The 13456-nt window shown below is 39.0% G+C and overlaps 1 protein-coding gene across 6 annotated transcripts in view; it reads left to right on the plus strand.

The window, feature by feature from the left end:
* Positions 1-13456, plus strand: part of PPM1B (protein phosphatase, Mg2+/Mn2+ dependent 1B) — a 60507-nt gene that overhangs the window by 31439 nt on the left and 15612 nt on the right. For all 6 annotated transcript variants that reach the window (XM_071806075.1, XM_065834380.2, XM_065834377.2 and 3 more), the window contains 2 exons: positions 4481-5344; positions 6954-7071. In XM_071806075.1, coding sequence (XP_071662176.1) covers positions 4499-5344; positions 6954-7071 — 964 coding nt within the window. In that variant the 5' untranslated portion in view covers positions 4481-4498. The remainder of the gene's footprint in view (positions 1-4480; positions 5345-6953; positions 7072-13456) is intronic.

Genomic DNA, 13456 nt, shown 5'->3' on the forward strand with positions numbered 1-13456 from the left:
TGAAGTCAGTCTGTAATTTGCTTTTTTGCATTAGATATGCCATTATCTGTGAAATTGGTACTTCTGGTTTTGCTTTGTAAAATCCAGTTTGAGGATTATTTTTACGTTTATGTGGAGTAAAAGCAAATTGGCAGCAACCTTTGAGCATGTTCTCTTAATAATTTGTTTTTACTATAGGTTCTGCAGCTGAGGATGTGTACCTTGTACATGGAATGCCCTTTTTGGAGAGCATAAAAGACTCAGGACATTTTGTTTGGTGCTACACAATTCCTTTTTTAATTTTTAATTACTACTTAAGACAATTTATGAAGTACAAGATTTGTGTTATAACTGGGAAAGGTCAAAAATCTCATAGTTGAACTAGAGGGAGTAATTGCACAGTGTTAGCGTTTATGTTGTCCGTGCAAAGCCTTAATTTCTAGCCGATTGTTTAAGAAATCATCCTCTCTAGCAAATCTTTCTAAACCTGGAGTCTCATTAGTGTTTTATTCTGTGTCAGAACAGATAATTTGAAGGCTTGTAATTAGAACATAGCATAGTACTTGAACATAAGAGCTGTTTGAATTCTAGCATTTCTCAGCTGATTTGACTTAGGTGCTTTCTCCCTCCTTTTTTTTTTTTTAAGGAAAAAGTACATCAAGTTATGCGATGTTCAGTTTCTTACAACTGCATTGTTCCTTTTGCATAACGTTAGTAGTGGCTGAATCAATGGCTGTTAAACCTGAATTAAAACTGACAGTAAAACTAGACTAAATGTAAACCAGATATGGAGTTGCTGCAGTATTTGGGGGAAGTTTGTCAAAATTTGTATTTAAGAGACACATTTCAAAAGAGGCATAACTGGCAAGCAGACAGGTAGGGTCTGTGTAATAGTGTGGATCCTTGCCACTTTACAGAGGTCCCTGTAGTGGAGAGGTAGTGTAAAGTTTGAATTATCAGGAGGAAAGCCCTGAAGTTTTGACTTAGAAAGGGAGATGGGGTGTGGAATCTGACTGTAATCTCTTCCTCATTGCATTGTACTATTTCTTTTTATCTCTTCTGTCAGAGTAAGTTATAAATGCTGAAAATGTGTTTAGATGAGGAGAATGGCAGAAGTAAGGATTTCTCCAGCCTCTTTTTCTGACCTGGTAACAAACTCTTTAACAACAACTGTATTATCATGACTCTGCAGGCTTGCTGGGTACTAGTGTGTCAGAGACTTAATGACTGGCTGCCAGGATCAGTCCTGGCAGGATTCTCTCGAATTCTTTTTGGATTAAGGTTGCTATAATTTCCACATCCAGTCACTAAGGCTTTCATGGGGCAGTCATTTTTAGCATGATGAGAGGTTGTGGTGTCTGAGTTTCTGAAGTTCCCAGAAAGGTACTATGGGATCTGTGAATTAAATAATGTGTTTTGTGCTGACTCTGTAAAGTGCAAGGTAGTTTTTCAGGTCTGCTTAAGACAACTCAGTCTAGTACAGGAGAGGAAGTCAGCAGTCCTCTCAAGCTTCAACACAGATTACGCACATTTTACCTCCAAGCTTGATCTCTGGAGGTGGTTCTTTCTTATATATTTTGAGGTAGATCTTCAAATATTGAAGAACTCTTTACTTCCTCTGGATTATTTTCTTCTATTAGATAGCTCATATCTCTTGTAACTGGATACATTTAAAAATCAAGATCAGTGCATCTTTGAGCTTAAAACCACATGTAAGGACACAAACATCTTTTAGGGATGGTAAAAATGGAAATGTTTTACAAAGGGCTAAGTATAATTTAGTAAGAGAATCCTGGTAGAAGTTTTCTTGGATGCTTAAAAACAAGGGGGCCCAGGAGGGTTGGACATACTTCAAGCGGGAGGTTTTGAGGGCACAGGATCAGGCTATACCAGTGCGCCGAAAGGCTAGCCGACAGGGAAGACAACCGGCTTGGCTAAACAGGGAGATTTTGAAGGAAATCAGAAATAAAAAGAGAGTTTACAGACTGTGGAAAAAAGGGCTGGCTACCTATGAAGAATTTAGGAAAATAGCTAGATCGTGCAGGAAAAAAATCAGGGAAACAAAAGTGCAGTTTGAAGTTAATTTGGCCAATTCTGTTAGGGATAATAAAAAGTCCTTCTTTAAATATGTTAATAACAAAAGGAGGGGCAAGGAAAACCTCCATTCTCTACTGGACTTTGAGGGAAATATAGTTAACAAAGATGAGGAGAAAGCTGAGGTACTTAATACCTACTTTGCCTCAATATTTACCAGTCAAACAGATGGCCCTCAGGATAACTGGCCTCTGGAGATGGTTGACAGGAATAGGAAGCCAAATAGTCCCCTTGTATTCCAAGAGGAAATAGTTGGTGGCTTACTGAGCCATCTGGATCCTCATAAGTCTATGGGACCAGACGGGATCCATCCTAGGGTGATGAGGGAGCTAGCAGAAGAGCTCGCCAAGCCGCTCTCCATCATCTTCCAACAGTCTTGGCTCACTGGGGAGGTCCCAAATGATTGGAAACTGGCAAATGTTACCCCAATCCACAAAAAGGGCTGCAAAGCTGACCCTGGCAACTACAGGCCTGTCAGCCTGACCTCGGTGCCTGGCAGGGTGATGGAGCAGATCATCCTGAATGCAATCACACAGCACCTCCAGGATGGACCAGGGATCAGACCCAGCCAGCATGGGTTTAGGAGGGGCAGGTCCTGTCTGACCAACCTGATTTCCTTTTATGATCAGGTGACCCACCTAGTGGATGAGGGGAAAGCTGTAGATGTGATCTATCTAGACTTCAGCAAAGCCTTTGACACTGTCTCCCATAATATACTCCTTCAAAAGCTGATAGCCCATGGCTTGGACAAGTGCACTCTCTGCTGGGTTAAGAACTGGCTGGAGGGCCGGGCCCAGAGAGTGCTGGTAAATGGGGCTGCATCTAGCTGGCGGCCAGTCACTAGTGGTGTCCCCCAGGGGTCAGTGTTGGGTCCAGTCCTGTTTAACATCTTTATTGATGATTTAGATGAGGGGATTGAGACCACCATCAGCAAATTTGCTGATGACACCAAGTTGGGGGGCAGTGTTGACCTGCTGGAAGGCAGGAGGGCTCTGCAAAGAGATCTGGATAGACTGGAAAAATGGGCTGATTACAATGGGATGAAGTTCAACAAGGCCAAGTGCCGGGTCCTGCACTTTGGCCACAACAACCCCCTTCAGCGCTACAGGCTGGGCACAGAGTGGCTGGAGAGCAGCCAGACAGAAAGGGACCTGGGGGTACTGATTGACAGCAAGCTCAACATGAGCCAACAGTGTGCCCAGGTGGCCAAGAAGGCCAATGGTATCCTGTCTTGTATCAAAAATAGTGTGGTCAGCAGGACAAGGGAAGTGATCCTTCCCCTGTACTCTGCATTGGTGAGGCCACACCTGGAGTATTGTGTTCAGTTCTGGGCCCCTCAGTTCAGGAGGGATATTGAGGTGCTGGAGCGGGTCCAGAGAAGAGCAACAAGACTGGTGAAGGGACTTGAGCACATGACCTATGGTGAGAGGCTGAGGGAGCTGGGGTTGTTCAGCCTGGAGAGGAGGAGGCTTAGAGGTGACCTCATTGCTCTCTATAACTACCTGAAGGGAAGTTATAGTCAGGTGGGAACTGGTCTCTTCTCCCAGGCAGTTAGCAATAGGACAAGGGGACATGGGCTTAAACTCTGCCAGGGGAAGTTTAGGCTGGATATTAGGAAGAAGTTCTTTACGGAAAGAGTGATCAGGCATTGGAATGGCCTGCCTAGGGAGGTGGTGGACTCACCGTCCCTGGAGGTTTTTAAACTGAGATTGGACATGGCTCTTAGTGCCATGATCTAGTAAATGGGCTGAAGTTGGACCAAGGGTTGGACTTGATGATCTCTGAGGTCTTTTCCAACCTAGCCAATTCTGTGATTCTGTGATTCTGTGAAGTAGGATTTGCCTTCTTGTTTCCTTTGGCAGATGGTCTACATTCCCCTGTTGTCACTTTGGCCTTGCTATACAAGAATACTGAAGTAGTACAGTGCATGCAAAGCTAGTGAGACCAGTCCTTATTTATGAAGTATTAGCTTTTCTTCATGACACAATAAAGCTGGAAAGATAATAGGAGTGACGTGGTTGTTTTTCCAGCATGAATTATTTTCTGCAGAGAATAACGAAGTTTGCAGCACTGCAAAGGTATGTGGATTGCTCTGCCTTCATATGGAGAGCCTTTATTTTGATTAAACAGCTCTTCAAAACACAGAATGCCTTACCAGAAAACAAACAAACAAAAGCCCAACAACAAACCAAACAAAACAAAATAAACCACACACAGAACAGTGCAAACATGGGTCTGGAAGTTCACACTTTGTGTCATTAATTACTTTTCCCCCATTACAGTTTTTGACTTCTGCACAAGTGCACGCTTTATCACTTGTTTATGAAGAAGAAACACAGGAAAGGGAGAACAAAGCTTATATGGAATGGTGGTTTTATAAATAAGATTTTTCTTCTCTGTTTTTCAGATTCAGTACTGCATAAACATGGGTGCATTTTTGGATAAACCAAAAACTGAAAAGCATAATGCTCATGGTGCAGGAAATGGCTTGCGTTACGGCCTCAGCAGTATGCAGGGATGGAGAGTGGAAATGGAAGATGCTCACACAGCTGTTGTAGGTATTCCCCACGGCTTAGAGGACTGGTCCTTTTTTGCTGTCTATGATGGTCACGCAGGATCTCGTGTGGCAAATTATTGCTCCACGCACTTGTTAGAACACATCACTAACAATGAAGACTTTAGGGCGACAGAAAAACCTGGATCTGCTCTTGAACCTTCAGTGGAAAATGTCAAGAGTGGAATCAGAACTGGCTTTTTGAAAATTGATGAGTATATGCGCAATTTCTCAGACCTCAGAAATGGAATGGACAGAAGTGGCTCAACAGCAGTGGGAGTTTTGATTTCACCTGAACATGTGTACTTTATCAATTGTGGTGATTCACGGGCTGTTCTCTATAGGAATGGACAAGTCTGTTTTTCAACACAGGATCACAAACCTTGCAACCCAAGGGAGAAGGAGCGAATCCAGAATGCAGGAGGCAGTGTAATGATTCAGCGTGTTAATGGTTCATTGGCAGTTTCTCGAGCTCTGGGGGACTATGACTACAAATGTGTTGACGGTAAAGGCCCTACAGAACAACTTGTTTCTCCAGAGCCTGAGGTTTGTGAGATTTTAAGGGCAGATGAAGATGAATTTATCATCTTGGCTTGTGACGGAATCTGGGATGTAATGAGCAATGAAGAGCTCTGTGAATTTGTTAAGTCTAGACTTGAAGTATCAGATGACCTGGAAAAAGTGTGCAATTGGGTAGTGGACACTTGTTTACATAAGGTATGTAACTTTTTTCTCCAAGCAGCTGTTCTAAAATGATCTTCTCTTTAGATGGGTATGATGTTATCAGCAGTTCCTGGCCTACTCTTCCTCTTCTCTTTCTTCCTTTCTCTCTGTTTCCGTTCAACTGTATATCCTTGCTGAAGAATATACAGCCTCATCCTTTGTGCCTGGAGAGGGGATAGCTGTTTCAAAACCAAAGATTTCTTTTTCTCAAATAACTCTTCCATATAGGTTCAGTTCTGAACTATATTTCCAAATACAAAATTTTTAAAACTAATAAATTCTGTGTGAGGTATTTTGGGGTGATTATTTTTTGCTCATTCAAGTTGGGCAGTGTTCATATCCTTTGCATAAAAGTCATTGTACCATTTCCTCATCAAGGTATGGTTTGTCTGTCATCTGAAGCAGTGTCCTCAGCTTATTGTTGTAGCTTAGATGGAGAAGCACTTCTTTTGCACCTGAGCTTGCTTGCACTCCTCAAATTTAGAATTTGTTTGGAGCAACTGCAGGTCCGTCTGGAAGTGTTTCATAGGTATACTACTACCAGAATTCCCTGAAAAGTGCAATTCCTGTTTGTGCAAATAGGGTTCCTTTATTAGACCACATGGCAAACTTGCCATTTTGAGGAAAACATTAAAATTCAGTATTCTAACGCTAAAGGGTAAGTTATTTTTTTCAGAAATAGAATTGTATTCCAGCATATGCCATATGATGTGTGATTGGTTTAAATGCCATGGCTTTTCTGACCAAGCACTTGATCAGCCTTGTTAAAGGATACTCACTCTAATATACCTTCAGTAAAACTGAGCCCTGACCTCATATTTATTTTATAAAGTCAGATCCTGGTGTCTGCAGTAAGACCTTAATTTCAAACCAGGAGTTTAAATTATGGTTTTGCTGGATCTCCTTGCAAGAGACTTAGACACTGTGTTTTTAAATTTGGCTTTGGATTGTAATTGTTTAAAATTAAATGTGAGCAGGAAAGTGGTATTGGAACTTACTGGTGAAAAACTGTCATTAAAATTCATATCTGGAAAAAGCAGTTGGCTCAGGTTGCTGAGCACATGGCAGTCTGTAATGTCAGCTTGGCCATACTAAATGAATTAGCATTTTGTACTTCAATGTGCTACATATGATGCAGGTGCATTCTGATAAACAGATTTGAGATTAAGCCAATGTCTTACGTGAATGCTTTTGAGCTGAAATAAAGTAGTAGCTGGAGCTAACTATTCTAGAAATCTAGGATAAGTATTCTGCATGCCACTTTGCAACATGAGTTGTTTTTTAACTTGGCTTAAGGTAACGTTATATGACTGTTTAATTTCTGACCTATTTTCTTGATATTATTTTTAAACTGTTGACATGTAAATAAGTCCGTTAAACTTTAACACTAAGAATAATACAATAAAAATCAGCAAAATTTTGGCAAGTAGTTTAGTTGGGAAACTTAGAGGTTCTTATTAATAAAAATACAGTTTTATTGCAAGGTTTCTTTTTTTCCAGGTGTATCTGTAGTACCATATTTGGAACAAGTAAAAGTGACTAGAATAGAAAAATGAAAAATAAGACTAAAGACCCTAACTCTTCTTTTTTCTTTGTCATGTAGGGGAGTCGTGATAACATGAGTATCGTACTAGTGTGTTTTTCAAATGCTCCTAAGGTCTCAGATGAGGCAGTGAAAAAAGATGCTGAGTTGGATAAGTACTTGGAATCACGGGTTGAAGGTAAGAAATCCATTTTGTTCAGTAGAAATGCTGTCATAGCCTTCTTGAGCTTGAAAACAAAAACCCTGAAAGCCATCATGCCATTATGTGTTGGGTCAAATTCAGGCCTGGTTACAACTTTGAATTTTTATGTGTGAGGAAAAATGTTTTAAGACATGTGGTTAGTTCATCCTGGTATTCTGCTAGCTTTTTCTAAATATAAGCTTTAGATTTGTAATTCTGTCTTCACAGGTCAAAATGCAACCACTGACCTTGCAGAGCATTACATCAGTGAAGTGAATAGTGATATTATTAATGTCTTGCGTATAAAATATTGAGATGCTTGTGATATTTGGTCCCTTTTTTGTGACAGCTTTGACAAATAGAAAAAGCTGTACTGACTTTTTATGAAGGGACAAGTTACTCATCTAATTGTCCAGGCTTTTTTAACTGCTTTTTAACATAGCTGTTAGTTATTTATCACACTGAGAACTTTTCTGTTAAGCCAGCTTTTGCAAAAACTTAACAGAATATAAATTATCAAAATACTTACAAATGCAAGAGCCCTTTGGATTCTGAATGCTCACTGGTGTGTATGTATGTGTGAATAAAAACAATATAATCATCTAGAACTTTCATGGAGGACTAAACTTAATTTCTAACCAGTTTCATTTAGTCACTGATCTGATAACACTTATCCAATAGTTTGAATGCATCTTCTTCCCTTAAGCAGAAGCAGTTACAGGAGAGTTAGCTTGACTCGGAATGAAAGGCTTGCCCTTGTGTATTTATTCCTTTTCTGCGATGTTCTTAATGTCAGAAAAACTGAAATCTCAGGCAGGCTTTCGAACTGTTGCTTCTAATTTAAAATCTTTTGTCACTGGTTAGGGCTGTTCTGAAGTCTGAGAACCGCTATATGTAGTGGCCTGCCAGTCTCTTCAGTCTTCTTAATTATGCTAGTGATCGAGGTACAGCTCAGTTTTGGTAGCACTGACTGAAGTTCAGGGCTGATACTGAAAGCTCGTGGTTTTTGTAGTATTGTTCTTAATGTTGGCACAGGGTTTTTGCAGAAGCAACCCAGGCATGAAAAGAACTGAGTTCTTGGAACAGTTTGTCTTGCTGTTACAAATGTTGCTAGGATAATGCTGTGAAGTAGCATCGTTGGGAGAGGAGCAGTCGTCAGAGGTTTTGAAAACTTTGTTGTTGGGATTCTTTAAACTTCAGTAATCTCATCAGAAGAGTCACCCACTGTCAGCCACTTATGGTGATGCAGTTTATTAACCCACTTGTTGGAGCTACCAGTTACAGCAACAGTATTCACGGAAAGGAAGGGGTTTACTGAAGAGAAAGCTGATTGAGATAACTTGTACCCTTTTTTGGCTTGTTTCAGCCTTGGACTAGAATATTCCCTAGATCCAAGTTGAACTGTGCTTCATGAAGAGGTGATCCCTTTGTAGATGATAATGAGTTGTGTAGCCTCCTTAGATGTATTTGTTCCAGGTACTGAGAGTAGTGGTTTCACTTTTTACTGTAGTATTGCTGTCCTGATGGTATGTCTCTGTTCATATTGAAGAAATGTGATATTGGCAGTCTAAAGGACTGTTCAGCAGAGTTCTGTGAAAGTAATTTAAATCTGGGTGACAAGATGCTTGGGACTTTGCAGGTCAGAATCTACATGAAGCCGCCATCTTCAGACTCTAACAAGGTCTCAGTGACATAAATCACAGCCCTGACCACTGACTGCCTGAGCTTGAGCGTTTTTTATGAAAGAGGTGTCACTGACCAAATTTTCTTAACATAGATCCGGAAACTTTCCAGGTGCCTGAGCATGATGAGAATTACTAATGCGGCACTCAAGCACTATCACGTAGGAGATACATGCTGCTTCTGTTTTTCTTGTTGGTTTTGGTTTATTTTAATATCTGAGACACCCACTGGCTTTTTAACATGCTGTAATGGGTACTGAAAGAACTGATTGGATATACTTCTACTAGAAAGTAGTTCATATCCAAGTAAGTACCATTAGGTATAACTGAGAAGTAATCTGTAGATCTGAGATCAGGAGCCTTCTGAGAGTGTGCAACCGCAAAAATTCCACAGCTAACCATTCACAACTTTTCTTAACAATGATTCAGTGTAAAATGCAACAGAGACATGGAAATGTACATGCTGCCACTGTAACTTGCTGTAGACACCTGTTAGTTTGACCATTTTAGTATCAAAAATTCTCAAACTTATTCTAATGTGACGAATGATGCTGTGTATTTTACCATTTTTTCCTTGGTGTGAAACAACTGTGAAAATCGTTCTTTATGTAGATACCTTTTTTAATTGCACTCTTAGACAAATGAGATAAACTTAAGTGTTTTTTGTGTTTGCGTCAGTGTCTCAGTAATGGAAGATAGTTGATGTAACCAAGCTTAATTTTTAGATACACGTAAGAATGCCTTCAGGCCACAATACAAGTTATCTCTGAATGTACTGGTGTTGTGTGTGGTGTCTTTCCCTCTTGTTTAAATGTGGTCTGAGTTGAAACAGCTTGTATTTTTGTAGTTTCTGTTGAGATCAGAGAGCTAATGGTCACTTCAAATGTGAGCTCCAGGCAGGGTTCTCAGAACTTGGCTTCCATCCCAGGCTTCCTAGATGACACTAGTTAAGATAAATACCTATTATCTTCGTATGTCTGAGGCTGTTAATAGCCTCTGGGAGAGAGCCAGGAGTTACCTTCTCTGCCAGCAGTCAGGTGTGCACTCAGTGCTCACCTGTCAGTATTCCCAGCTTATGGTGCCTCCTCTCTCAGTTAGCAAATATGGAAAAAATTGATGAAACCACAGTGGATTTTATTGCTTTCATAAGTGAGGGTTAAGAAGATTAATAGAAAAGCTGCCAAATCACTTCTGATCAGAGTGACTGGATTAACTGAGAATGACGTAGGAAGCACTAGTTGCTAGTAACAGTGCAATGTTGTCGCATAACTGAGTTACTACTCTAAGGTATCAAATTAACTTCTTAGCAGAAATGTATTTTAGCTACTTTGTCGTGTTTAACAAATACTACACGGACCAAAACAAGTGGAGAGTTTGTAGTCGGAACTGATGCAGAGCCATTCCGAATGTAACACAAAGGTTGTTAAGTATGCCAGAGAAGTGAGTTGCTTCAAAGCCTAGACTTCTGTTGGTTCAGCTCTTCTTGATTTCTTTTAATGTATTTTTATTTTCTGCATGACTTCCCTGTCTCATTCTGTGTTCTGCTAATTGGATGGGGTGCAAGGCCTTTTAATGTCAAGTATTTAGCAAGGAATGAAAGTTAGCATACTTGAGTAAATTCTGTCTAGAAGTGGAAAAAATAAAGGAAACAGACTTCAGAAGAACTTAAAATATTTACCTATCTTCTAACAAATTTCTGTGTTCATAACAAATTCTGTGAAACTGTCATTTTGACAGTATCCTTAAAAAGAAAAGTTGTTGGACTGCAGATTTTTACCTTACCTGTGTGCCTTTGGTGTTATTAGTTCAGAAATTATAGAGAAACATGAACAAATTTTTTCAAACCACTAAGCAGTGTCGAGAGAATTGGATAGAAATATGTCGAATTCTTTTTAAAAAGTGCTCTGTTTAAAAGGTTAAGTAGGGAGCAGAAATACTTTGCGTTAGGAAAAAAAAAACACACAAAACAAAAAAACAACACAAAAAAGCGTGATCTTAAGTCTTGCAGTAGTAAAGAAAAGGCTTGGATGGTGGAAACAACTTTCATCAGGATAAGAGAACTGCCACAGTTTTGTGTTCATCTTTAGACCAAGTCTGGTCTGGAAAATGGTGCATAAGAGCTGTGCCTGAAAAGTTAAACTGCCTTTAATTCTAGAAACATAAAGCCCGGTAGATGAGTTGTGATGTTGATGATACAGATTTTATCATCTCTTCCAGTTATTTTCAAAGGACACAAGTTGTATTTCTTTAGATGTATTCTAAATACAGTTTACACTTTAGGATAGTCTTCGAGGAAGCCTATTACAATTTACTTGTAATTTTTGTGTTCCGAGGCTCTTGACTTGGCAAGTGTCTGTGTTCAGTTACAGCAAGTAATTGTACATGGTAAGAATCTGTAGTAGGTTTACTAATGTTTAAAATAACAGACTAGATGATGACTGTTCCTTTTGAAAGACAAATAATGGACTTAGTTCAAGTATTGTGTGCAACAATGTTTCTTTCTCTGTTAAAGAATTAACAGCTCACAAGTTGCGTGTAGTTGGTTCTTAGCCAATAGTTTTATTGGCTATTAAAAACATTCTGAAAAAAAACAGCTTGTCTTGGAACTACTGATCTGCAAAGACATAGATGTCATTAAAAATACCAGCTATGAGTTCTCTTAGGTACTCTCATCTTTCAGTGACCAATTTAAATCAGGGCAACTTTGGCACTTAGTGAAAAATCCTTTTGGGCTTCCTGAAGCAATTTGAGTTTGATCGATGGTATTTGTTTTCAATGAATGTACACTGTTCAATAAAGGATTTTTTTTCCTGTTCTCTTGTGGACCTGAAATTTAAAGCTGAGTAGACTAACCCATCAAACATTTTAGACAACAGGTTTTTTTCACTGCTATGCTTGTGCATTTTAAGCTTTGGCATGGAGAGAAGGGTGTTGTTTGCATGCTTTTGTTTGTTTTAAAAACTAAAAATAATGCCAAAAAATCTGTATTGAAAAGCAATTTGATACTTAGATGCGTAATTGCGAGGGCGAAACCTCATGGGCTCCACACAATACAATATGAATTCAAGCGAATTCGATCTCCCACACGTAATATTTCTAGACTGTCATTATACATTCCAAAGTAGAATGCTGAGATCCTGTGTATTTGTACCATGAGTTGAGTTAGTAGTTCTATAATATCTTTCCAGAGTTATTAAAACAGAGTTATTGTTTGAATACCAAAACAGAGGGCTTTTTTAAACAGTTGTTAAAAAACTCAGCAAGTGATAGTTTACAGAGATCTCTAGTGGAAGAACTGTATCCCAAAACTCTTTTGCTAGTTTGGGTCTTGAGGTTGACAGAATGTGTTTAACTGCATTCCAAAGCTGCCAATTCAAGAGCGTTCTGAAATACTTACAAGGTTGTAGTGAATGGCTTGGGATTGAGTCATTTAGGATGGTGAGCACAGCTGTGCTTGAGTCACTTAATTGGTTCATTTCCAAAGTAATGCAGATGTGTTAGGCAGTAGTTAAATTACTCTAGATCAGTCCTTTCTTACTGCCACTTTCAAATGCTACTTGCTGTTCTCTTTCTCTGTTCTTTTTTTTTTTCCTTTTTTTGTGTGTGTGGTTTTTTTTTTTTTTTTTTTTTTTTTTTTTTTTTTTTTTGTTTGGTTGGGGTTTTTTTTAGAGAGAATAAGCTGGGTTACAGCAAGAGAGAGCTGGGCATGGAAGTAAATTCATTTCTCTGATACGTTTCAGTTTAAGAGTGTACCAGAGGTGTGCGTGTGGTGAACCAACAATAACCAAACCAACCCATGCTAACTCCCGAAGTCATAAACAGGGGCACATATTAAATAGTCTTAAAAGTAGATTCTCAATACAGTTAGATGGTTAGATGGTGCATTTTACATATATGGAGTATTTACTGTATATAAAACTGAATTGCCATAATCTTATAGCTGGAAATCAAAGGCAGTGCTGGAACATAGAGAACTTGTAATGCTGTCTGGTTGGGGCCTTGCATTATACAAAATTGAAATAAAATTTTGTATGAATTTTCAAAATGCTTATATCTGAGTTGAATGTTAAGCTTTTAAGAGAAAAGTATTCTAGGAGTAAAGCAGTAAAATAGTAGACTTCATAGTGGACTTTCATGGATTTACATATATGATAATATCAGGAAGTTATTCTTTTAAGTAAATTATATTAGCAATACAGATGTAGAAGTTTCTGCTATCATGTTATACACATTCAAGGAAAAATATTTAATTGTGGAGTTATTCTTAATATCATAGAGATGAAGGTGAAAACCTCGTAAATGCCTGTAAATCTGTTTCTGAAAACATTTGGTTTCTTTCTCTAGTGGCCTTTGTCAAACAAATCCACAGTGTGCATCTGCTAACTGATGTGTAATGAAAAAAGGTCATGCTTGGTCATTTGCTTTATTCTCGGATTTGCTGTTAGAAAGCGTTTTTTTTTATTATTTTTTAGGAGAGGGGACATGTTCTGGATGAGATTATTCACCCTGATATCAGGAAAAGTGAAAGGAGATGGTTAGTCCTACCATCCCTGATTTAGCACCTTCTAGATATGGAGAGAAGGTGCTTGTGGCTCAGTTCAGTGTTCCCTGAGAAGTGTTTATATAGTATAAAGTCAAAGTTTCCAGTACCAAGAAGTGGCAACAGTCATTAGTTGTGATTGCTTTAATTCCCTTTTAAG

Source organism: Patagioenas fasciata, chromosome 3 (assembly GCF_037038585.1).
Source record: "Patagioenas fasciata isolate bPatFas1 chromosome 3, bPatFas1.hap1, whole genome shotgun sequence".
NCBI lineage: Eukaryota > Metazoa > Chordata > Aves > Columbiformes > Columbidae > Patagioenas > Patagioenas fasciata.